The 26,322-nt window shown below is 47.3% G+C and overlaps 2 protein-coding genes across 4 annotated transcripts in view; both read right to left on the bottom strand.

Moving 5' to 3' along the window:
• Positions 1-18,377, bottom strand: part of Eif4e2 (eukaryotic translation initiation factor 4E family member 2) — a 29,456-nt gene extending 11,079 nt beyond the window's left edge. For 2 of the 3 annotated variants that reach the window (XM_015481561.2, XM_015481562.2), the window contains exons 1-6: positions 18,245-18,377; positions 12,751-12,865; positions 11,536-11,670; positions 6,786-6,890; positions 4,451-4,603; positions 4,220-4,356 (exon numbers count right to left, since the gene is read on the bottom strand). In XM_015481561.2, the coding sequence (XP_015337047.1) occupies positions 4,220-4,356; positions 4,451-4,603; positions 6,786-6,890; positions 11,536-11,670; positions 12,751-12,865; positions 18,245-18,264 (665 nt within the window). In that variant the 5' untranslated portion in view covers positions 18,265-18,377. Of the gene's footprint in view, positions 1-2,237; positions 2,502-4,219; positions 4,357-4,450; positions 4,604-6,785; positions 6,891-11,535; positions 11,671-12,750; positions 12,866-18,244 lie in introns of those variants that run through there. The other variant, XM_015481560.2, reaches the window with a different exon arrangement.
• A 1,594-nt stretch (positions 18,378-19,971) lies between these two features.
• Positions 19,972-25,494, bottom strand: Chrng (cholinergic receptor nicotinic gamma subunit). The gene is made up of 12 exons (XM_015481559.2): positions 25,389-25,494; positions 25,147-25,286; positions 24,871-24,915; positions 24,607-24,716; positions 23,879-24,034; positions 22,853-22,950; positions 22,405-22,605; positions 22,107-22,221; positions 21,805-21,919; positions 20,934-21,150; positions 20,569-20,702; positions 19,972-20,276 (listed from the first exon to the last, which is right to left on the bottom strand). The coding sequence occupies exons 1-12, from the start codon at positions 25,441-25,443 to the stop codon at positions 20,103-20,105; spliced, it is 1,560 nt and encodes a 519-aa protein (XP_015337045.1). The 5' UTR covers positions 25,444-25,494; the 3' UTR covers positions 19,972-20,102.
• Positions 25,495-26,322: the final 828 nt, after the last annotated feature.

Below are 26,322 nucleotides of genomic sequence, written 5' to 3'. Positions count from 1 at the left end.
TTCAAGTTCAGTATTGAAATACAACGATACCTAGACATGGCTAAGGAAAGTCCTGATAATTCAACCTGTCTCTCCTCTGGAATAGAGGAATCACTCCTCACAAAAGACCGTGCTGTTTTACATGGCTCTGTGCCCAGCTTTATCCTGATGGTCCTAAGATTCTGGCTATTATGAGGTCTATACTCAAAGCAGGGCGTAAGCCAGGCAAGTCACTTGATACAAGGTCTCAAACCTATGAGAACTCAACTAGCAAATGGCCTCATTAAATGGAATCAGGACCTGAGTAAAAACTGTCTAACAAGTTTCATACTTCTTAGGGGTAGTTGGCAATAAACAAGGACAAAAGCCCTCCCAGCAAAGCAGCTCATTACCCTCTTCTATGGGCAGCGAACAGTGAACATCTCTTGGCTCACCTAGGGTTGCAGCAGGAAAAGGCCACAAGCAGTGTATACTGGAGGAAGGTTGGCAAGTAAAACAGGTAAAGGACTAGAGCAAAACACAGCAAGCTAGAGGGAGGAGCACTTGACTGAAGAACCCAAGCCAGTCCTAAAAATACCCTCTCACCCTACTCTTTCAGGAGCCCTAACCTCCAGAATACTTGGAAGACCATTCTGGGCTCTTCCTTCATTTTCTTTGTTTTTCTCAATTTCCAGCAGCTGATATCACTTAATTCAAAGCAAAGCCACACCTATCAAAGATCTACAATGAACAAGCAAAGCAGAACCAGTTCTGACTTCTGCTCATTTGGGCCCAAGGGGTCTCAAGGTCAGTTTGGTGCTTTCTGAAGGACTCCTATTCTGGAAGCTGACATCAAGCTCATCCCCTAGAGTAGTTACAACGTAGCTGAAATTAAGGTCAATGCATGCAACATGACAGTGGAAGCCAGGAGGAAAGGGCCAGGTCTTTCTTTCTTTTTTGCAGTACTAAGGATGGAACCCAGGGGTGCTCTACCACTGAACTACATCCCAGCTTTTTATTTTTTATTTTGAGACAGGGTCTTGCTAAAAGGTGCTCAGGCTGGCCTTTAACTTGGAATCCTCCTGCCTCAGTCCCCCAAATCCCTGGGATTACAGGTGTGTGCTATCACACCTGGCCAGAGGTCTTTTCTGACAAATGCTAAAAACACAGAGAACAGATCTTTCCATAAACCAGCAAACCTCATATATTCTACCAATTTTGGGAAATGCAATAAACAAAGAAGCAATGACACAAATATTCCCAGAACATCTGAACCCAAGGCACTAGCCCCAATGTGTGTTCTGTGGGATCCTGAGCCAAATGGAGATTGGAGTTGTCAGAATGGCACAAACACAGAGTGCCGCTGTCAAAGTGGAAGAGCCATCTGGAAAACAGCCTTACCATCACTTCCACTCCTGAGAACCTGTCAGGCATCCTGACCCAGCGTACCCAAAAATGACTATGTTTGATTTTGATGGTAGCTTCTAAGTAAAACTAAAGTAACTGAGGCTTGCTGAAACTTTCCAACAGGTTAGGGACCTGAATGCCAAGCTGCAGCACACAGAAGACAAAGCCACAAAGCACTCAAGAGGCTGGTATGTGCACAGTACAGTCTCCTGAGTGTCAAACTTACACCAGAGGAAAGCCCTCCCCACCCTAGACCCTGAGGCACAGGAACACTGGGCTGGGAGGAAGGGAAGGTTATCAACATGAGATTGGGAAGCAGGACTAGCTCGAAGAGGAAGATGATCTGGCTCTACAGGGAAAGCAGAAAGGGAGGAGGCTGGCAAAGAATCTAGGGTTTGGGCAGCTTCATACCAGCCAGAACACCCCATTAGCACAAAGCAAGGAAGTTATGTGTATGTCAGCCACACACAGATAGAAGCGGGGCTTTACCTCCAAGCAAGAAATTCTTTGAAGTAAAGGCAAATAGAAGTTAGCAAAGCAAAGGTCAAGGATTCCCCTTTCCAACCTTTACAGACTATCAAGCTGACTTCAAATCAGAAACCATTCTGGTCATCAACATTAGCTAGATGGGAACTGAATTTAAGTACCAGGAAATGGGGACTCACTTTGAGAGCTAGGTGTCACCTCATTATATCAGGCCTCAGCAGTCCTGGAACAAAGTACCACATGATACTACATAATGGGCTCATGGCAATGAGGCTGCATTCCCTGGATGGCGTTGCATGAGGTCTGTGCCATCCCTTAACATGGTGACAGTCAGTCCAAAAGGCCACATCTTGATGCACCATAAAGAGCAAGAGCATGAGACAAGCTAGTTTAGCACCATTTATTTGTGATCTCAGCTGTTGTTGTAGCTGCTGCGTGTCAGCCTGTTCTCAAAGCATAACATGCTCTTCCACTCCTCTTGTCCAGGACAGAAGGGTCTTCCAGGTGGCACGCCAACAGAACAAGAGACTCCGATGACGCCAGCTTCAATGATGGTGCCATCCAGAGAGGGAGAGGGTCATGGCACATTCAACCGCGGCTTCCAGAGGTTTTGAAAAAGGAGCCTTTGGGGGCCCAGCCTGCCTGGCATTCTAGTGAAAGTGCAAAAGGTAGCTCATTGGGAGAGGAAAGAGAGGAGGGCACAAGGGAAGGTGGCATCTGGGTCTCAAGGAGGGAGTTCTGGCCCTATGGCTGCAGGGCTGGAGTCCCAGAGGCAGGTCTCTGGGGAAGCAGCGTGCAGTAGGCCAGTCTTCCAGCAGACTATGGCGGAAGTCCGCATGTTCTCCTAGACTCCGGGAGGACTTACACATTCTACAATAGTTAGGACGAACTGCCTTGAGGCATTAGAAGGAGAACAGCAGAGAGGGGAGAGTTGATGAAAAACACCTTTCCCTTTCCTGCCTAGGTGCAAAGCTGGCTTTGGGGATGGGTGTGGTTGAGTGGGGTGGATCTTAGGATCCTTGAAAATAAAGTCCCAGAAAACAATGTAGATCTCTCCAGCTGGCCTGAAGCTGACAGGAGGGTAAAAACTGTGTCTATCCCTGAACAGACAGCAAGACAGATTATCCTGGAGAAGAACAGTGCTACTACCGGACTGCTGAGGCAAGCAACCAGGGCCAGGCTAGCTAGTAACTGCTGGTGGTTACAGTGAGTCACAGCAGGTCATTTGATTTTGAACCAACTTCTGTGGCAGTGTTCCCAGTTAAAAGCTGGCACTTAGCTGGTATAAGCAAACTCCACCCACACCATTACCTGTGCATCCTTAGGAAAGAATCCCAAATGGTCTGCCTGCTGAACAGAATCACTGGGCTCACTACTAGTCTTTAGTAAGAACAGCACGATGATGACATTATTACTAAAGATGATGACAGTGATAATAATATTTGGCCCTAAAGGAGCCTTCAGAAGGCTCTGCCAAGGACCCTCAGTTATAGATTAAGTCAATCTCACCAAAGCCTTGTATTACTGTCCCATTTTACAGCTGGGAAAACTGAAGCAGAGTTGCAGAGAGTCTAGCCAAAGGCACATACTGATGGGGGGCCACAGGAGAAGCTAAACCTATGGGCCTGGCTCCTAGCTGGCTGGCTTTCCCTCTGCTTTCAAGACAATCTGACAGCCACTCCCCATGCTCTTCTCTAACCACCTGAGCTTACTCCTGACACCTGATTGCTGAAGGAGCAAGCCTCACCAGTGACGCTCACTGTGGACAGAGAGCTCCATTGCTCCAAATTTTGAGGAGAGGCCAAAGCTTCTTTCCCCTGTGCTCTCTATCTTCCCTTTGATTCTCCTCTCTCACACACTACCCTGATTCCTCTTCTACTTCAGCTCTACACACAGGGAATGGAGTCCTCATTCCTGATAAGAAGTCAATTTCCCAGGATGAAGAAAACAGACTGAAGCTGACAGTTAAACAGACATGCAAAGTGGGATGAGGGATGGGTAGGGAAGAGGACTTCATTGTTAAATAAAATTATCTTTAAAAACATCCAGAAAAGGAAAGTATTTTGTCTTTCACTTTCAGAGAGTGATTAGTATAGGAAAGACAAGATAGCCTACTAGAAATGAAGCAGCCCTAGCAGTGCACCGGGTTTTTGCAGTAGGACTCTCTGCTCTAAAGCACCTTGCAGCATAGGTGGGCAGGAAGCCTTGCCAACCAGAACTGCAGCAAGTGACCAGAAGCCTAAAGGGGGCTGGTCTGTCCCTTTTCCACAAGCCAGTCTCCTGTATGACCATATGCCTCTGGGCCCAACTATGGAGCTACTTCTGCTAAGCTCAGGGACCTGTCCCCCCCAGCACCCCCAACACGTACTTGATGCTGTCGGTGTGAGTTTTGTATTCCATAATGGTGTTGGGAGGTAGGTTAAGCACACGCCGAAGCGTATCCCGGATTCGGGCTGTGGTTGCTTGGTCGCTGGCAGTCTTATTCCATATGGAAATAATGTCCTCCTATGGGAGGAACAGAAGGTATCATCAAAGCAAACCAGGGGCAGGAGGTAAGCAAGAGCAACACATGAAAGCAGACTGGCCTAGGGTAGCTTACCTGAAAGCGGACAGAGACCACAGCCCCACAGATCTCCTCCCCAACCATGAACTGTTCTCCCAGCATGGCCAGGATGAGATTCTCCCAGCAACGAGAGGCCAAGCCCTTCCGCAGCCGGATAATCCACTTGCCACCATTTTTATTTGCATCATCCTACAAAAAGAAAGAGTTATAGCTAAAATAATGGCTCATGACTTTTTCTTGCACATTAAACAGTAGAAAATCAAGAATCTTGGGCTGGGGTAGTGGCTCAGCAGTAGAGCGTTTGCCTAGCATGTTCAAGACCCTGGGTTCGATCCTCAGCACCACATAAAACAATAAATAAAATAAAGGTATTAAAAAAAAAAGAAGAATCTCTTAAATACTAACAAATCTGGTTGTAATTTCTAGTTCTCCAAAATATTATTTTATAAAAACGTGGTAAGACTAGAGAAAGGGTTGGGGTTGTGCCTCAGTGGTAGAGCGCTCGCCTAGCACGTGTGAGGACTGGATTTGATTCTCGGCACCACATAAAAATAAATAACCTTTACTGGTTATTGTGTCCACCTATAACTAAAACAAAACAAAACAAGACTAGGGAAAAATGAAACAGAATAGCAGCAACAACAAAAAACAAGGCAGGGATTCTTGGTACAAGCCATTTTTTAAAAAAGGCTAAACTGGGGCTGCAGTTATGGTTCAGTGGTAGAGCACTTGCATAGCATGTGTGAGGCACTGGGATCAATTCTCAGCACCGCATATAAATAAATTAATAAAATAAAGGTCCATAAATATCTAAAAAAGTAAAAAAAAAAAAAAGGCTAAATAAAACAGATCTTTAAAGACTAATCCCTTTTAATTAGAACTACTTTACGAATCAAAATGAAATGTCATATTTCTTTTTTTTTTAATATTTATTTTTTAGGTGTAGTTGGACACAATGCCTTTATTTTATTGACTTATTTTTATGGGGTGCTGAGGATCGAACCCAGGGCCTTGCACGTGCTAGACAAGTGCTCTACCGCTGAGCTAGAAATGCCAGATTTCAAACAGACCATTCATTCATCACTTCATTTGCTACAATTTACTGAGTGTCACCAAGTATCAAGTACATAGATACAAAGCCCCAGAATCTACTTAGGTCCAATGTAGTACAGGAGACAGTTAAGAAAATTAACTACAGCCAAAAAGTCTGACAAGTGCTGCTGTAACAAGAAAACTGCACAGTAAGACAGAACCTGACAGCTGGAAACACTGAAGAGCAAACTTTTTTTTTTTTTTTGTGGTGCTAGGGATGTGTATGTGAGGCAACCACTCTACCACCTGAGCTATATCCCCAGCCCAAGAGCAAATATTTAAGCTGGTCTTGAGGGAAACAGGAGTTTGCAGGTAAAGGCATTGAAGGCACCACAAAGAACATGCTTTTGTACTAACTGCACTTCAGTGGGATGTGAATAGGAGAGTCTAATTGCATAGAACAGATTTAGAGGTGATGGGAGATGAAGTTTGAAAGGCAAATAAGGCTTAAGGTCACATGAACAATAAGAGATGCATAAAAGCTGGGCAGTGTCTTATGCCAGTAATCCCAGCGACTTGGGAGCCTAAGGCAGGAGGATCACAAGTTCAAGGACAGCCTGGGAAAGACCTGCCTCAAATTAAAACATAAAAAGGGCTGGGGGATGTAACTCAGTGAAATTGCCCCTGAGTTCAATCCCCAGTACCAAAAATAAAAACAAACAAACTGCATAAAATATGGGGAATGGGATGTATGTGGCCACATCCATCTTCTAGAAAAATGCCCTGGCATCAGAAGAGATGCTTTATGCTGGGCTGGGGCTGGGGCTCAGTGGTAGAGCGCTTGCCTAGTAGGGGTGAGGCATTGGGTTCAATCCTCAGCACCACATAAAAACAAACAAATAAAATAAAAGTTAAAGGTTATATTCTTAAAAAAGAAAAAAAGAGATGCTTTATGCCAGAGCACAGCCAACTAGTAGCTCAACTATGGGTCTCCAATTATGGCCTTTTATTTTCCTATCACTTTATACTATGTACAAGTATTACATGCACAAATACACACAAATTCTATGGGAACAGGTAAGGGCAATTTAAAAAAATTCTTTAATGCTGTAACACCATCTGAGTTAACACCACCATCTTTAAAAACACCCAGCACCAACTCATACAATCAAGCAACAGCATCAGTGCCTTTCCCCAGAGGTCCAGATTCCAAGGGTGTAGCAAATAGTGTTGCAGTTGAGAGGACACTTGAAATAGTTTTAACCTTGGTAGGGCTTCAACAAACAAACAAACAACAACAACTTGCTCAAAAAAGCAGTCCAAGGCCCTCAGTCCTCACCTCCCACATGGGTTTAATTCCTTCTTTGAAGAGATGGAAGTCACTGTGGCCTGTCAGGTCCCCGGGACGTACCATGTGGCTATAAAACCTCCAGAACTGCTCCACCTGCAGAGAGAAGACCCCAAAATACCAAAGATGTATCTTTTCCTTTTTCTTTGAATTCATCCAAAGGTGCAAGAACATAGGCATAGAAGGCTCTGCTCCAGCTTTCCTCTTTGGAGGACACTTCCATTTGGAGCACTGTGTGGAAAGGAAGGTGTTATAAGAGAAAAAGCCTTAGTTTGATCAAAGAAAAATGTACCACTGGCAACACAAGAATAAACTCTAGGTGAGGACTGCTAGCCTCTGCCAGGAGCATGAGGTGACACCATGTCAATATGGGCCTTCCCACTGAAGAGGACTAGTTTTCTGTATGATGGAAATCCACTAGTCATGAGGTATGTAAGTACCACACAAACTCAGCCTGAATGCCTTTTTCAGAACGAAATCAATTCTTGATCAAAGACTGTTTAACTAGCAAATATAGCATTAGCTGGAACAAAATACATTTTAGTTTGTTTTTAGTTACTAAGTCTAAGCAACAGCAGCATCTGCATGTACTACTCTGTACCAGCATACCCTTACTAAGGCTAAAACGTACAAAATCAAACAGGATGAAGTCTCTCAGAGGTTATGTTCACATCCCTTTCCTTAGCTAAGAAAACTATTTCTCCTTGTTCCTCCTTCAGGTCTTCATAGAAAATGAGACATATTTCTCTATCAAATGTCTGCTCAATGATATTGATCATTCTGGTCCCATTTCTCTCATCAGTGTCTTGATGCTCTGTAATTTTCAGAGGATACCTACTAAGTACTGGCCAGTGAAGAGGCACACTTAAAAAGTAATAGCCTGAAGAGAAACTGCTGGTGTTTGTCAACACCAAGCTGAGGAGGCCAAATCAACACACAGCAAGACACCATAATTGCATGATGGAAAATGGATACTGACAGACATTCAAGTCAAGATTTGATGATAAATGAGGAGAAACCGATCTTACACCCTTACTGTATGCAATGGCTGTCTCCTTCAGTTCCTCTTTGGAATAGGAACACGTTAAATGCTTTACACATATAAAACAAGTCAGGAACTAGTGCTATTTGTAGGACTTTAAGCAGTGCAATACCTCAGCAACTGCTAGGCTTAACTGTATACAGTGATTTGGAATATGAAGTGGTCACTTGTATACAAAGAACAGTAATCTAGCCAGGCCTGTAATCCCAGAGACTCAGGAAATTAAGGCAAGAGGAATGCAAGTCTGAGGCCAGCCTCAGCAACTTAGTGAGACCCTGTCTCACTAAGTATAAATAAAAATGAAAAGGGCTGGGGATGTAACTCGGTGGCCAAGTATCTCTGGGTTCAATCCCCAGTACAATACCAAAAAAAAAAGCAGTAATCTAAAGCCTTATTAAACCTAACATGGTTGAAAGAAACAAAGTACACACCCACCAAAACCAGTGGCTCACTGTGAATTAAAACTGAAGGGACATGGTGGCAAGAAACCACACCAATTCCTCATCCAAATACCACTTCAACAGTGGGGTCTCCTCCAATCTTACAGCCAAACTGCAAAAGCTTGTACTCCCACCATAAGAGGAATAAAGCATACAGTTTCAGAAACATTATTAAACTTTGAAAAATGTCTTTTTAAAAGTCCTAAATGAAACAAAAAAAAATAAATAAAGTTCAGAATGTGAAGTGTAAAAAGGACCCCATCTTAATTACCTTCCTCATTTTATACCTGATAAATGGTTTTAGGACTTGCTGCAACATGCAGAGTCAAGCACCACAATATATTAGCCCTGGGATTTCCAAGTCTAACACTCTTCCCATTTCAAGATACTGCCTTCTTAGTTACCCCAATTTCAAGAACTTTTAAATGCTGTTAAATTTAGGATTAAGAACCATTGAAAGGGGCTGGGGTAGTGGCTCAGGGATAGAGCATTCGCCTAGCACGTGCAGGGCCCTGGGTTCGAGCCTTAGCACCAAGTAATAAATAAAATAAAGATACTGTGTCCAACTACAACTAAAAAAAATAAAGATTAAAAAAAAAAAAGAACTATTGAAAAATACCGCTTTAGATTTGATAAAAGGTTTCATAATGTAATTACTTCTGTGAGGAATATAATATTGTAAACTACTTCCTAATGCCTTGAATTATACGATTGCAGACTTTAAGCACTTGTCACACATCCAATGACTACTAAAAAGGCATTAACCCAAGAGGGAACTGATGACAAACCACTCAACATATAAACTCCAAGGAAAGAAAAGAAAATACAACCCTCTTTCATGAGAATTTATACATAAATTTATACATATACATAAGTTTATACATAAAATTTTCATGTGAATTTATACATAAATTCACATTTTTTCTTTGTACAAGAGGGAAAGAAAAATCCTAGAAATATTCATAACTACTTCAAAGTAATTTAACAAAGTCTTAAATACATATGCCCTGGTCCAGTTTCTTCAGATTCACCAAGTGTTCACAACATAAGGACTGCCAATTTACTTGTACTGTCTAGCTTTCATTCCCACAGAGCAGGCAACTGAAACTTTAGTGATGGGATTCTGAAACATTAGAAAAGTATGTATACTTCAAAAGCTTAATTCTATTGTTCCCTCTGCCAAGAATTCCTTTCTCATAATATGTTCAAATTCTCTAAGACCCCAACTTCCTTGGAATTCCAGGTGCACCAGCCATACTTTTCCTGCAGTTCCATTCACTGTCTATTCTATATTAGAAATCCCTAGTCACACAGTGGGTATGCCTGTAATCCCAGCTGCCTGGGAGGGATTACAAAGGATCCTAAATTGAAGGCCAGCTTGGGCAACTTAAGCAAGACCCATGTCAAAAAAAAAAAAAAAAATCCCAGACATGCCCCAAGAACAGGCTCCATAATTCTTTTTAGAACATTATTAGGGTCTTGAGTTCATTCAATGAAGTTTTTTCCAGCTCTGTGATACTAGGAATTGAACCCTTGCATGCCCAGCAAGCACTCTACCACTGAACCACATCCTCAGCCCCTTAAAAAACATTTCTTGAACCAAATATGCACCATTGTACAAGCTATTTGTAATATTTCAAACAAGCCCAAATTTACCAGTGATGAGGCAGCACCAACAAGTCATTTGCATAGGGCTGAATACTATCACCTCAGCATAGCAATATTGTTGATCTCACATTCAAGAGACAATTTATTACCAGTTAAATAGGTATATCTGACTAATAATAAATACAAAAATAAAGTTTGGCTAATGAGAACAATTTTAAATTGTAGCCTTTGGCCTTCTTTTTGGTGTACTGTGAAATCTTCCCTTCATATCCTACCTGAATTGAATTTCAATAGTGGCTCCCACTTAATCAATTCAGTAGCAGAGGACTTGAGACCTCATAACAGATACTTTATCCAGATCTCACTTTCCTCATTTGCAAAATATGGATAATATCACTAATCCCATAGGGCTATTTTAATGATTGAAGGAAATCACATAAAGTCCTATTATTTACTGTGTCTTAGCATATTAGACACAATAATGTCATGCCTTATTGCAATGTTTACAATTATAGTATTCTTTTCCAGTTCTACATTTGAAACAGGACAAATAAGTCAGTAAGTTTAACAAAGTGACATATCCTGCATCTGCTTCTGTTCACAGACTGAATGTACAGCACACAGTTAGTGTGTAATAGTCTTTGTTGAACAGACTCCCATTAGCTTCAGTTAGTACCTCCAAGTTCACAAATCTAGTCACCTGGGAGGGAAATAAAACAGAACCTGGACACTATACTGATGGTACCCACAAAAACAATTATTAGAGATTTCATTTTCTTTCTAAACACAGGAAAAAGATGCTACTTTACAACAGTTACTCTCATGGCTAAATCCTAATAGAAAGCTCTTAAATACAAAAAAAAAAAAACTTTCAAACTTTGCTTTCAAATTTATTGTCTAAGTTTGTGAGGATGAAGACCATATAGTTTAAAATTTTGTGTCCCCCAATTACACTCTGCATATAAGGACTCAACAAATATATCTGCTTAAAAAAAACAAAAAACTGTCAGCTGCATCCAGGCATGGTGGCTCACACCTGTAATCCCAGGAACTTGGGAGGACAGGGCAGAAGGATCACAAGTTCAAAACCAGCCTCAGCAACTTAGCAAGGCCATGAGCAACTTAACGAGACCCTGTCTCAAAATTAAAAAATAAAAATAAAAAGGCTGGGGATGTGACTCAATGGTTAAAACACCCCTCAGTTAAACAAACAAACAAACCTGTCAGATGTGCACAGCAGCACAGCCTATAATCCCAGCAATTTCAGAGATTGAGGCAGGAGGATCACAAATCCAAGGACAGCCTGGACAACTTAACAAAACCTTGTCTCAAATAAATAAATAAATAAATAAATAAATAAATAAATGGGCTGTGGGTGTGGCTAAGTGGTAGAGCATCCTTGAGTTCAATCCCTATACCACAAACAAAAGGAAAAAAAAATTTTTTTGTATTATACCCTTCTACGGTTAACTGTGGATGTCTAACGAGAAACCTAAGAACAAACAAGTCTGACCTTGGAGACTCAGGTTAGTCAAGTAAGGAAAGCAGAATGTTAAACAAGTTTTACCAGGAAGGTACATAAACACAGCCACAGAAACACAGGCATGAGCATTCTGCCAAGGCACACTCCATTAAACCACTAAGTACTTACAGAGGCAAAGGTGCCAATCTGCTTGATATTCTGTTCATAGCTCTGAGAGCTGGTGGGACGGCCTGGGGTCCTCCTGGAGTACCAGAATGTATAGTTGTACTGCAGGGGATGCTCTGCTGGTCCAGGAACAACAGCCTGGAAAGTAAAAAAGGGTGGGTTCGCCTAGGCATTTGTCATGCGCTCTGTAACTCTGAAACATTTAACAGTGTTATTCCCTACTACTTTCACAATTAAAAAAGAACATAAGGTTGGGGTTGTGGCTCAGTGGTAGAGCACTTGCCTGGCATGTGTGAGGCACTGGGTTCGATTCTCAGCACCAAATATAAATAAATAAATTTTTCTAATGGTTAACCAACTCTAAACTCCTATTAACACTTTACCCGTGTTCTTATGGCTCTTATGACTTTCCACCTATATCACAGACATTTATATTTGTTATGCCTGGTCCAAGCACTGCCTCCTCCAGAATACTCTTATCATTTAAGAGTGGCAAGTTGTTTAATCTGCTTGTACCTCGGTTTCTCACTTGCAAAATGGGGAAATTAATAATGGCCATCTGAAACGGCTGCTGAGAGGGTCCAATGAATTAGTATATGTAAAGTGCTCAGACAGTATCACAGTAAGTGCTCAATATCAGCTACCCTTTTTTACTGTTATTAAATGTGAGCCCCTCAATCCACAGTCTCATTCACCTTCGTGTCTTCATAACGCCTAGCAGAAAACGCTTGCACTTGGAGGTATGCAATACTGTAGAATAAATAAATTAATGACTGCCTTGATAGCTCAAGGAAAAAGCTGATCTACCTAGCTCTCATTCCCTAAACTTTTTCTCTTCCATGTCATTTTCAATTCAGACTATTACTGACTACAAAGTCTAAAGTTTGGAGGGATGCATACAATTTGAAGAACTGAGCGGCAATTTCTGAAGCAGCCAGCAGCCTAGCTAGCTGAGTGCAACAACTGGGCTTGCTCAAGGTGGGCGAGGTGAATTCTGTAGGCCAGACAGCACCTCAAGATATGACAAGAGGAATGTTCTAAGTCCCAATCACTGATGTGTTCAGTGAATCCACAATTTTTTTTTTTTTTTAAGAACAAAACCAGATATTACAAAACAGAGTACTACAACGTTAACCCGATGTCTTCCAAATAAACAGACTCCACAAGACAAACACAACTCATCCAGAGGCAACTAGGCCTGCGCAGCACAAACCGCACCTTCCTCTTGCTACTGCTCTGGCTCTTGTCTCGCTCCGTTTTTTCCTTCTCACCATCTTTCTGTGTGCTGTTTTCTTCATTCTGATCGTGGTCCCCACTGTCATCATCTTTCAAGCTGAAAAGAAAGACAAAGTAGTGTTATTTCATGACTAAGCTGATTCCCATAGGGAATAATTCCCGTTATTTAATAGAGTCACTAAATCATACAACCTATCATGTAACCAACCCAGTCACTCATATTGCGGGCCTGTGAGATGCACATGACATAAAGGAATGTCTCACAGAGTTGCTTAGTGCCTCACCATTGCTGAGGCTGGCTCTGAACTTGAGATCCTCCTGTCTCAGCCTCCAGAGTTGCTGGGATTACAGGTGTGCACCAACGCACCCAGCAATAACGATAAGTTTTTTCTTTTTATTTAAATACTTATTTTTTTTAGTTTTAGATGGACACAATATCTTTTATTTTACATTTATGTGGTGCTGAGGATTGAATCCAGTACCTCATGCATGGTAGGCGAGTATTCTACCACTGAGCCACAACCCCAGCCCCACGAGAAGTTTTTCTATCAAATAACTCCTTTGCATTTCAAATGAAGGTTAATCTTACCTATATATATTGCCACATTTCTTTCTTTCCATGTCTCCTAGACTTCCCCATTGTTAATGCCTTAGTTTAGGCCATCTTTTTCTGTCATCTCAATCACTACGATAAATCTCTAAATGGGCTCCCTAACACACATCTCTACCTATCCTCCACAACATGAAATGTATTATCTGACTGCAAATCTGATTATTTAATTTTCATCCTAAGACTGTCAATTGTCCTTTAATGCCTAGCCTTGAGGATGATAAAGTACAATGAAATGTAAGATCCTCTAGAATCTGACTCGTGTCATTGGCATTCCCTTCCTCCGTTCCTTCTAATAACCTATATTCCCACCACTTACAAACACCATCCCTTCAAGATGATGTGTCATATTTCCCATGTCTGTTTTTCCTACCACATGGAGGGTTCCCTCACAACAATGTCTTACATCATCTCAATATCTCCTGCCCCTGGGACAAGAACACACTAAAAAAATGTTGAATGAAAAGGGCAAATAAATGCCCAACAGAATGATTGAATGTGTTCTTGCCTCATAAGCATAGTCAAATGCACTTTAGGAGTTACCCTTTCAAGCACAGAGCAACTACCTCAAATCTACTAATCCAGGTAAAACTATAAACAGATTGTGAGTTTACAAAGATAAGAATGCCATTTATTCTACAGCTAGACTATTCACTTATTATGGGATTTTTCCAGAATCAACTTTCTGGCCTCATAACTATATGTATACTCAATGGAATTAGGCAATTGTCAAGAAAGATACCAATGATGCACCAAGTATAACCACAGACATTATCATATGAAGACACAGAAATGTGTCCTAGGAAACTGCATTTGTAGGGTTTTTTTTGCCTACGAATCCCCATTGCCTAACACCAAAAACACTTGAGAAATAGGAGAACACATTAATTAGCTGTGTGTTGAGATGCCTGCCCTAGCTGTAGGAGATACTCCGGTAGTTGTAACCTGTGCCATGAGCCTCCCCATCCCCACCATGAAATGTATTATCTGATTGCAAATCTGATTATTTAATTTTCATCCTAAGACGGTCAATTGTCCTTCGCTCTTTAATGCCTAGCCTCGAGGATGATAAAGTACAATGAAATGTAAGATCCTCTAGAATCTGACTCGTGTCATTGGCATTCCCTTCCCCCAAGCAGTCCAGCTTGGGCAATAACCTGTGACTCAAGGCCTAGCTCAAAAATATAAGCAATCCTCCCTCAGCATTTCACCCAAGAGAGGAAAGATCACAGATATGAAAGCTGGGGCAGCCACAAGGGCCCCATGTAAGAAAAGCCATGAGAGAATCAAGACAAGGAATGAAAACAGCAAGCTAGTTGAGAGAGATTGGAGAAGAGAGGATAGAGAGGCAAGTTTGGTTGTTGTTGCCAAAATGGCCATCTCTCTCTGGCTTAGTTCAGCCTCCCTGGACTTCTGGGAGACCCTTATCTACGCTTATGATACTTCCTCCCCTCGATTAAACTTGTGTTTATTTTCCTTTTCAAAAGGAGTCTACCTAGTACACAAGTTCTGTGGATCCAAATTTACCAACATTTACTAAGCATCTACTCTTATCAGGACCTAACTGAGGAGATATGGTACACAGATATTCATGTCCCAGCATAGTGCTAAGGCCCCTGTTATGCCCTCTTTCAACAGCATTTCCTGCCTCAACACACTCCTCTCACTTAGTTGCCTCAATTTAATTGCAGTTCTCTAATATCACCTGTCATGATCAGCATGTGGTCTTGACTCCTCCCTTAATTAACTATCCTTCAGGACTCACTTTCTCCTGGAAATATCTCCCATCAGAAGCAACGTCAGTCTCCCCTCTTCTGAACTTCCCCATATAAACACGTTTACACTTGTCCCTGCTATGTATTGTCATAGCCAGTTTTCGGCCACCTAATCAAGAACATCTCATGGGTCTTTCTAGGCTTAGGCCCAGGATATCTTCTAAATCCTCAGGGCACAATGCAGGGATACAAACTGCACTTTTCTCTTCTTAGCTTCCAATCCCAATGACAGCTGCTGGGGTCTTCTTGGCAGAAGAAGGGCAGTCACCCAACATCTCTCATTTTTGTCATCCCCCAAAGCATTTAAGTTCCTTTCTTTTTAGGGGTTTTGCTGCTGATCACTAGTAGAAACCAGGAAGAATAAGAAAACCTAATGCATCTTCATCTAGTGCTTTTACTTCCTTACCTCCTGAGTGGGAGCTGGCCAACCACCCTGCCCTCTGAGACTATGCATAAGGCAAATCTTTTGCAACCTATTTCCAAGAGGTTGCCCTTCCCAGATCAAAGCTGGATTTGAGCCAAGCACTGAAAAATCAGTGCTCCATAAGCTCATGCCGACAATCAGGACACGAGGCTGTCCAGACTGTGTAGTACCTTGGTTAGCTCACTAAGCTGCTGCCCAGGAATTTCTTCACACTCTGAACTAGACCCATTCCTTATAGTAGGAATCTGAAGCCATCTTTCTATCTCCAGCATCTGACAGTGGCAGAAAACAAACATTTGTTTAATTTATGGATCTAAAATACGAAAGCAATAAATGCCAAATAAGTGGTTCAGACAGCAGTTAAGAAAGGGCTAAAAGGTAATTTATATAGACTACGGTCAAAATCAAGTATGGTATCTAGAAAACCAAAATCTGAAACCTGATGTTTATCACAATCAGGACTGCAGTTCTTGAGAAATCATCTTAGAGTTTTACATGTCAACAGGATCCTACAATTTCATATCTTCTTCCCCTAAAAATAATTACAACCTTGGGGCTGGGGATATTGCATGCATAAGGCTCTGGGTTTAATCCCCAGCACCACCACCAAAAAGAAAAAAAAGTAATTACAATCTGGTTACATTCAGAGAAGAAGACCTACATGGTAAAGGAGGTTTGAGCTCCTCTCTACTCTCTTGAGTCCACAGATTATATTACTGTGCTACCAGCTCCAGGAACCTCACTTTGAGGAAAGCTGGAATACATCCCTTGTGGTGATGTGGTAAAGAGTACAGACTCCAAATATGTAACAATAGTTTAAACAATAAAATCAAAACTAAGGTCATCAATTTCTAATTAAGAAAGCTGGTGGTGAAGCACTTGGGCAAGCCAGAGGCCCTGGCTTCCATCCCCACACACACATACAAAAGAAAACATTATTGTTTTCCCCCTTTCTTTCTTTTTTTCCTGAAAAGCTAGGGGACAGATATTAAAAGATTCTGGCTCAGTACAACAGTTAATAATCAGAAATAATTAAAATGACTCAGGTTAACTTCTATCAGGAGATGCCTGAACCAAAGTAAAATAACAAATCTGGGTGGGCCCTTTCTATTGTTTTGGGCAAGCTACTCAAGTCAGAGAGCCTCATATTCCTTACAAAGAGGTAACAAGATCCCATTTGCAGAGAATTAGAAAGAAAGAAACACCCTGCAAGACTCCTTTCAGGTTTGCAATATGATCTGGTCAAATAAATGGAGGAGGGATATAAGGGTTACAAGAAAGCTCCACTGAAGTAGGATTCGGATCTGGAGCTAGGAATTGTTCACCTTAGGATGGGAGTGATGGGTCCATACACTGATTGACTCAACTAAGCTGCAGGATGGAGAAGACCCCTACTTTTTCAAGAATCAGAGACCTTTCAGTAAGCAAGAAACATGCCTGAAGAGCTGCAGAGTACACTGGAAACCCAGTAGCCCTGAATTTGCACAACAGCACCCATTATATTGGGGGAAAAAAACAATTTCTGTCGGCAACACCAGGTCAAAACCTATTAACAGTAATCCCACTTTGCATTTATAACTGCATTAATTGGCAATGTAGACAATTTGCTGACTATGGCTGGCTTCCTCCAGCAGGGTATTAACATTAACGTGGGGTAACAACAGCTCAGACATTGGGGGACTTTTCTGTTGTCAAACAACTGGAGGATCTGGGACTAAGATCTGGGTCTTCGGATAGGAGACAGATTAGACTAATAGAAAGGAGGTAAAAACATGATCTACCTCAAGGTACAACTGTTGTAATACCCTTATCTATGTACTGTTAAAAGATACGAACAGGGGCTGGGGATGTGGCTCAAGTGGTAGCTCGCTCGCCTGGCATGCGTGCGGCCCGGGTTCGACCCTCAGCACCACATACAAACAAAGATGTTGTGTCCGCCGAAAACTAAAAAAATAAATAAATAAATAAATAAAAAAGATACGAACAAAAATTGTAATGCAAAAAGATACAATCATTGGAAGGACCTGTATTTCCTCTCCGTACCCCTAAATTATGTGACGCTGGGACTAGGGATTAGAGTGGGTCCTAGGGAGTGCGGGGTGGGCCCGCCGTGCCGGGAGCCGGGAACCAGATGGGGAGGCGAAAGAGCAGAGTCTCAGGAAGAGGGTGAGAATTCCGTCACTGGGCAGCCGCCGCGCCGCGCGGCAGCCACACGGCCTCATCACAGCTGCACTACGCCGGCTGTTACCGTCCCCACTTTGCAGAGGAGAATACCGATGCCCAGAGGAGCCCGGCGACCTTGCCCAGCCAGGAGCGTGCGTGAGGAAAACCGGGCTGGCAGGCCGGGCTACGGAAACCGCCAAGCCGCCGGGGTCTCCACCCCTCCACGCCGCCGCACCCCGCACCTGGGGCGGGGCCGCGGGAATCTCCTCCTTCCGGGCGGCTCGGCCACCCCTCCCGCGGGCCCCGCGCTTCGCCCTCGGTCCCGGCGGCCCTGGGGTCCCCGGCTCCCTCCTCCCCGCCGCCCGGCCCGTGCGGCCGCCGCCGCGGCCGCGCCCTGGAGGGAGGCCGGTGCCGCAGAGTGTGCGCCGCCACGTCCCAGCGGGGGCGGGCGCGGGGGGAACGGTTGGGGGAAGGGGCCCCGGGGGGCGGCCACGCGCCACTCACGCGTCGAACTTGTTGTTCATCCTTTCGCCGCCGCTGTCGCCACTATCTCACAGAGTGACTTCCGTTCTGCCTGGTCCCTCTGGCAAGGGCCCGGCCACTTCCGGTTGCACGTGGCTCAGCGGAACGTCTGCGCGCAGGTCCGGAGCGGGACAGCTTTCCCGGGGCGCCGGCTCAGGGAGGATGCGCACAGGCGCCGGGCCGCTGCGGAGCCTAGGGCTGTTGGGGCGTCTGTGGGCCGCGCCAGGGCTCTGCGCTGGCTGTCGGGTACAAACCCCGACTCCACCTTCGGCGCGGCGACGCGGCCCGGTGCCTCTCTAAACCTCCCCAGGCCAGTTCCCCTGGCACTGCTGTCCAGTAGAGCTGACCCACCTCGGCAGGTTGCCGTGTGGATTCCGGAGTGGCAGGTCCCAGACTCAGGAACCCACGGTTAATGGTAGCCAGTGTTCATCTCTGAGTGCTTACTGTGGGCTGGGAGCTGGAGCTTATCCTCGGCTCTCTGAGCCTTCCTGAGAGGCTAGAAAGTCGCACCATGGTGACAAAACTAATAAGGAACCTGAGATTGTCCCACCATAATCGTATCCTGGGTGGAAGCCTCACCCCCATCCTCGCCACGCCCTAAGACCCTGTGGTCATGACCGCCCCAGGTACATCACACACATAATCGAGTAAATAAAATGAACCTGCTGGCAGTGGAGCCCCAAAGCCAACTACCTGGCTTGGGGGAGGACTTATTTCCCGGGTCCCCTCTTCCCGCCTTTAGGTGACACTTTCACAGTTTTGAATCACTATTACTCCCATCTCTGGTCCTGTGGCGAGGATAATATAGAAACTAACACCTGTATCTATATTACGGACGGGTAAGCAGTCTTAAGAGGCATAAGTGACTGGCTCATGGGCACCTGCAGAACTCAGGCCCTTCTGTGCTCAGAGCAGGGCCATGCCTCTACCCCAGGAAGACTATAGCTGATCGTCTTATTTCCTGATAAGTGGGGCCAAGAGAGTCTGATCAAGGTCTCCTTCTGGAAGGCAGAGCCCAGTGGCTCTTTGTTAATCAGCTTCCTGCTTAGCTCTTCCTTGTTTTAACCATGCTTTGGAACCAGTGCAAAGGCCCTGGCTTTAGAGAAGAGTGGGAAGAAAGTCTACTTTTCAGGCCACAGACTCTTTCTTAGAGTGTCTGAGATTAGGTCAGAGTCAGGAATTCTGAACTCCAAACCTCCCTGAATCACCAGTATCTGGAGGAGTCCCTCTTATTTTGGGCCCAAATTTGCCCATATGGCACAAGGGGGGAATAGTGACTCTTTCCTTTCTGTGATGTTGTGAGGAACTGTTAGCAATGAAAAAAAATGATACAACCTGAGAAATCTTCTGTGGTCAATGACACAAAAAGCACATGAGGGGAAAGTCACTGGTGGCTGTTGGGTGCTTATAGCACCCAGGAATAGGGAGCCACATGCCAGCTGGCATGGGCTGCCACCCTTCTTTTGAGAGGGCTCTTCACACCTCTCTTGATTTGCCTTCCTTCAGGGAGGACTCATCATCCAGCTGGAGCATGATATAAAACAAAACAAAGGGTTTCACAATGATGGGAGATGATGCTTTGCTGGAGAGAGAGGAGTGGGCTAAGCAGAGGAATGGTTAGTGCCAGGGCCATCTAGCTGATGTTATGTGGGTGCCAACCCCAGCAACACACCCTGACCGCAGCCCATCATCCCTAACCACTCCAGGACTCCAACTCTGTCTCTTTATTTCCCCAGCTCTTCCCAAAGAGCGTCCTCATGACCTCAGCAGTGCAGCACAGCTGATAAGACAAGTTGACCCACAAATATGACTCCTGTATGTCCAGCAGCCATTGGTTGACTCAGTCTGGTGGGGGCAGGTAGGGGCGGGGGTCTCCAGGGAATGGCTGGGCGGGCACCCGGTTATAGTGGGCCATGAGGAAGATGCCAGTAGTGCCGCAGATGAAGAGTGAGAGCATGGCCAGGAAGCAGACGCGGTCCAGCACGCGGCCCACCAGGAACCACTCCTCATTCCCCTGAGGGCAGGAGCAGGGAGGGAGGTGACTGTGGCACCCGGCCTGCCCTGGCTCCCTCTTCTGTCCTTGGGCCTCCATTCCTCATTTCTGGGGGTGCTTCCCACCTCCCTCCAGGCTCCAGCCTGTCTTCTTCCACGGTCCCTCTCCCTGAGGACCCTCCTCCTCCCGGTTGCCAGCTCCACCTTTTCCACCCACTGCCCTCTCCTGGACACCCCATTCGCCTTCCCCCATCTCATGCTCATGTACTCATGTACTCTGGACACCCCACCGGTCCGAGCCTGACCCGGCTTACGCTGTCAAAGTGAGTCTGCTGGTGCCGGGCGCGGGCAATGAGGTTGCAGGCGTCCACACAGGCCTGGATAGCAGGGGCGGCCTGTTTCAGGCTGCCACAGAACTCCTGGCTCTGTCCTGGCTCTGGGCCTTTCTCTGATGGGGAGAGAGTACAGCTACTCTCTGATGGAGTGTAGACAGGTCACTCGCCAGTGGGGTGTATCAGAGAGTAAATGGAGGAGAAACAGGCAGAGAAGTTGGCCTTTCCTTTGAAACCCCAGCCCCTCTTTCCCCAGCTTGGATGCTTGTCCAACACCATCTGCTGCGCCCGGCTCACCAACTGGAGTCCCTGGGCAGGAGTGTCCCCAGTGGCACCCTGGGCCTCACCTAGCTTCTCCAGTGCTGCCTTCATCAATCCATTGCGCTGTCGCTGCCGAAAGAGGAGTTCACTGCGTGGCAGGCAGAGAGCCACCTCCTCCCCAGTTGTGATGGACCACCCTGAGGAGGAGCCATTCTGGAGCCTGGGGCGGGTATCCTGCATAGTGGGTGGAGCCAGTGGGCGAACATGCATCCGTAGCAGCTGTGGCAGGAGCCTCAGGAACACCTACAAAGGGTGTTGCTCTGGGTGGCTCAGCTTGGACAGCCAGGCTGAGCTTTGGAGCTAAAGCTGGACATTTGCAAGAAAGACTCATGCTGCTAGGTCTTAGAGGCAGCATATTAGGGTCAGTGGCCTGGCCCTGGTACAACTTGGCTGTTGTATCCTGAACATGGACACTGAGACCTCAAACTTTTGTGCATATAAGAATCACCAGGGTGCTTGTTACAAACACAGATTCCTGCCTCCTGTCCCCCATGCTTGCTCTTCTGGCTTAGAATGCCTGGGTGCCTGGGAATCTGTATGTGTAACAAGAGCCTCAGTTATCTGCTTCAGGTGGACACACAGATTCTGAATCAGACTGCTTCCTCCATTTTCTGGCTGTGTGACCTTGGATAAGCTACTTAACTGCTCTGAGCCTTGGTTTTCTCATCTATTAAATGAAAATGATACTAATATCCACTTAATAGGGGTTTTATAAAGATTAAATAAGCTCACATATGTAATCTCCCTCCCATCACCATCCATCCATCCATTTTAGCACATGCTTGAAGGTTCATAGAGAACGGGTTTGCTGCTGAATATGACCAGGACGGGCACAAAGGTAAGCGCATGTGAATGGCTGGACAGGAGGATGCTGGGGTGGGCAGGGAGGGGCCTTACCTTTCGAACCCCTCGGGCCATAGAGTGTGTATGGGGGGACCGCAAGGATACGTTGAGCACCACCACAGCATTCACGACAATGAGGATGGTCACCACCATGAGGAAGGTCAGGTACCTGTCAGGAGCAGGTGGTCGGGGCTGGGTGGCCCTCAGGCACCCTGTGCACAGACTCCCCCACCATAAGCGGCTCCTCTCCTCAGGTCCCCTGGCAGAGGGTGGTGGGGTGGAGGGATGGCAGGAGGGCCAAGCTGGGGTCTTGAGAAGGGAGGGGAAGGGTGGGCAGGAGACAGGACTGGCCTTACTTGCTAATGAGTGGCACTGCCTGCGAGGTCTCAGGTACCTTCTTGGCCACCAGGAAGAGGAAGACGGTCTGGGCCAGGAGCACATTGATGGCCACTGTGCACTTCTGGCCGCCCGCTGACCATGACGGAGAAGCCCTCAGAGCAGGTCTCCCCACCTCCTCCCTCCCTGCCCTCAGAGGAGCCCCTCACCCCACATGGTTGGTGCTGCTCTGTGCCTGGGTAGGGCCTTCTTCCCTGCCCTCCCAGTGGTCCCCTATGCTGGACAGGGGCATGCTCCCCTCCCATGGGTTCCAGGTACCCTTGGCAGGCAGGAAGTAGATAAGGATGGCCACAGAGGAGATGAGCACACAGGGGGCGATGATATTGATGACGTAGAAGAGGGGCTTGCGCTGGATGAGCAGGTAGAACACCACCTTCTGGTGGCCTGCCTCCTCAGCTGGCGCCTCTGCGTCCAGCAGCATCTTGGCTGGTCGGTGCTGGATGGCCCACTCCCCGTTCTCTACAGGTGGGCGAGCAGGCGTGGGCACATCAAGGGACACCAGTGGGGTGGGAGAGTGGGTATTGACCCCCCTCCCTCCAAAATGGGAGTAATTATCACAGAAGAAGTCAGAAGTCATTGGATTTTTCAGGAACTTTCTTTGTGGGTTGCTCTGGTTTTCATCTGGAGCTCCACTGAAGGGCATGGCCTTGGTCTGGCCTTGACCCACTCAGCCACATCTGGTGGGGGCCCTGTGGGTGGAGGTTACCTGTGAAGGCCTCCGGATCAATGAAGATCCACTCGATGGTCTGGCCGCCTTCCTGACTCAGCTGCAGGTTGATCTCACTGGTGCTGTAGGTCTGAGACCTGGGGGCACAGAGGGTGAAAGGGTCAACCCCCAAAGTCCAGACCTGGCCATTTGAGGGCAACAGTGGGCGTTTGGCTTCAAAAAGTTCAGTCCTGCACTTCTGGGTTCTCCATAAAGCCCTGGTTGTGGGGTTGCTGAGAGTGTGGGGAGAATGGGCTTTTGGAGAGCCAGGATGTTTGAGTCAAAGGGCCAGAGGCTGCTGTTCCATGCGGTTGTCCGACCAAAGTACCCAGGACCACTCCGGGTTTGTCCCTCTCGCTGCTGCCAGCAACTATAACATAGCAAATACATGTCCACCTGGAGAGGCCCTCTCAGGTCTGATTATTATTTTTTTTTTTATTTTTTTAAGATGTTGATGGATCTTTATTTTATTCATTTATTTATATGTGGTGCTGAGAATCAAACCCAGTGCCTCACACATGCTAGGCAGGTGCTCTACCACTGAGCCCCAGCCCCAGTCCCTCAGGTCTGATTATTGGAGGACCCTCCCTGCCAGATTTCCCTGAAGAAAGACCACTCGTTTAAAACACAGGAACACCTCACTCAGGCCCTGCTCCCACTTTTATGGAGTTGGAACTGAGACCCAGAGACCCCCTGGCCTGGTTTCCCTCCTGGGACAGCCCTGCCTGGTGGGGGTACTGTGGGTGCCCAGGCACGCAGGTCACCTTCTGCCTACCCCACTCCTCCCTCCTGCCCCATCCCCAGACGTTGATTTCCCTGCTTGGGGCACAGGCTGGGAAACCGAGGCCTTGAAGGAGGTGAGAGGTCTGGGCACCCTCAGTCCCTACCTGAGATGAGCAGAGTCCTGGGAGCCATGGATCCTGGCCCCTGCCCTCTAGGGGACTCCAGAACACTCGTCCCCCACCCCTGCCCAGGCACCTCTCAGAGCAGCTCCTGGAATCTCCCCCACCCCATAAGTGGCCTCACTGGAAGACGAGGGAGCAGTTCTGCCAGTCAAAGGGGAAGTAGGTGACGGAGATGGAGCAGGAAGAGCGGAAGATGGCCGGTGGCAGCCAGTAGATACAGCCATCAGGGGACACCAGCACATTGCAGTAGAGGGCCACCTCGAAGATGCCATCCACACTGTGGGCACAGGCCAGTCCACTGCTGTGGGTTCAGACCTCAACCGCCCAAGCAGAGACCCCAGAGCCCAATCCAGCCCTTTGTCCCATGTGGATGGAGGCCAGAGGACACCAACACCCCAACCTGCCACACCCCTCACAGGTCCTCATCCTGAACCACTACTGACTCCAGCAACTTCCCCAACCCGGACCGACTCCCTCTGGGCCCGCCCTGATCTCTGCTTCTCTTCTTCCTGGGACAGCCAAAACACTCGTCCAATTATAGCGTCTGACACTGTTACACTCTTATGATAAACCCTGTCACTGGCCCCAGGTTACAGGGAGGTGGCCCAGCAAGACAGAGTCAGGTGTGGGGTCGGGTCTGCTGGCCCTGGGGTCAGAGTCCATGTCAGCAGGGGGAGAGGGCTGCCCCAAGGCCTGCCCATGGGGTCCTTCCCCAGGCCCCTGCAGCAACCTGCTCTGCACCCTCTGCCCCCACCTCACCCCCTGTCTCTTTTTCCATAATTTTCTTGTTCAGCTGGGCCCTGGCCTGGCATCCTTTGACCCCCACCCCTGCCCATGTCCCCTGCTCACTTGTTCTCCAGCACGATATCCGGCCGCCACACCATGGTGGATGGTACCCTCAGCACCCACAGGCCTCCGTAGTTTTGTGGGTCCCAGCGCAAGCGATAGTCACACCACTGCTGCAGGGAGAAGGGTGGCTTCCAGGCCTTTGCTCTCGCCTGCACAGAGCCCAGGAATGGAAGAACAGCCCAGGAGGCAGGAGCAGCTTTGGGGGGCCAGGGGCCTTAGGGTAAGGACACTGGTAGACAGGAGGGCAGCAGGGGAGCCTCTTACCATCTCTATCCAGACATTGGTGGTGAGGGCCTCCTCTCGCTCGTTCTAGGGGTTCAGATGAAGGGCTGAGCACCTCATGCCTTGCCCCCCGCGCCCCCCCCCCGTGCTATTCCCAGAGGTCATTGATGGAACCAGAGGCCCCAAGCCCTTGAGCAGTGCCCCCACCAGGGGGTTTCCTTATCCCTGGCAGCCCCTCACCCCAGTGGGTCCTTCCTCCCTCTTCTCCCCAGCAGTCCCAGGGCCTGGTGACAGCCCCTCTTCCCTCCCTCCACTCACCAGGGAGATGAGGTTGGTGAGGGTGAGCTTCAGGCTGACATTGACGACATCAGAGTCCCGCTCTGCGGGCCGCAGGTGGGGGTCGTAGCTGTGCATCAGGTCAGCAAGCAGGCGCGCCTCCTGGTTCCAGCCCTGGGCCCCTGCAACAGACGGGAGGAACTTCAACAGCCGCCCAGAGCCTCTGTGCCCTGAGGCCTTGGGCCCCTGCTCTGGGCCCCCCAGACCCAGATTCCCCCATCTACCCATGTGGACAGCCAGCAGTGGCAGGAGGAACAGCAGCCCCCGGCCTCCATGCATGGTGCCTCAGCTCTCTCCAGCGACAGGGATGGGACAGCAACTCCCCAAGTCCAGGGTGGAAGGAGGGAGGGAGGGAGGGAGGGAGAGATGGACGGGGTGTCATGTGACAGCCTGCACTCCCACCCGCTCCACCAGCTGTCTGACCACAGCATTGTCAGCTGTCCCAGGATGCACACAATGCTGGGCTCAGGTTTCCTGGGCCCCCAGATGGGGAGGGACTTTCTGTCCCAACAGAGATGAGCACCCCATCCCCACCCTCAAACACAGAGGACCCAACCCAACCCCATTTCCCAGGTGTGGGAGAGAAGCAGGATCTGGGGAGAGGCGAGGTGGAGGCGGTGGGGCAGGCATGGTCTGTACACGAGGTTCTCTGAGATATGCTTGAGAACCCCAGATCTCTGCCACCAGCCTGACATCTTGGTGGGCCACTCCACTGCTCTGAGACACTGAGAGCAGATATGGTGAAGTGCCCAGGAGAAAGACGCTTTGGCATAGTAGGCCATCCTCAGGTCCTCTGTGCCCTGAGACAGGGACACAGCCCTGGCAAGCTGTGAAATTGGAGGGCCAAGAAGGATCTGGAGCTCGGGGCTCTTGGGACTACGATAGCTTCTGAGCAGGGGCTCCTCAGTGGAGCTCAGCCCTTATTAAAACACCCAACAGACTGTGGAGGCTCCTGTGGTGGCCGGCATAGCATGAGGCTGGGGAGACCCTGGGGTATGCCCCAGCGACTTGTAAGAACTCATGGTCCACTGAGGTGGCAGACAAAAATTGAGCTCATATTCCCCAAAACCAGATGAGGGGACCCAGAGGGAAAAGAGGGTGAGAAAATGAGCCCCACCTACTTTGTGGTTTGTGGCTGGGAAAGGGCGGGGACTGCCC

This window comes from Marmota marmota, unplaced genomic scaffold (genome assembly GCF_001458135.2).
Source record: "Marmota marmota marmota unplaced genomic scaffold, marMar, whole genome shotgun sequence".
NCBI classification, from domain to species: domain Eukaryota; kingdom Metazoa; phylum Chordata; class Mammalia; order Rodentia; family Sciuridae; genus Marmota; species Marmota marmota.
Note: the sequence above shows the minus strand (reverse complement) of the source record. Positions and strands in the feature narration are given on the sequence as shown.

Coding starts and splice junctions, on each gene's coding strand:
- Chrng (XM_015481559.2), bottom strand. CDS start 25,443: ATGCATGGAGGCCGGGGGCTGCTGTTCCTCCTGCCACTGCTGGCTGTC. Junction 24,035..24,606: donor GATATCGTGCTGGAGAACAA/GTGAGCAGGGGA, acceptor CTGTGCCCACAG/TGTGGATGGCATCTTCGAGG. Junction 22,222..22,404: donor CTACTTCCTGCCTGCCAAGG/GTACCTGGAACC, acceptor CGTCATGGTCAG/CGGGCGGCCAGAAGTGCACA.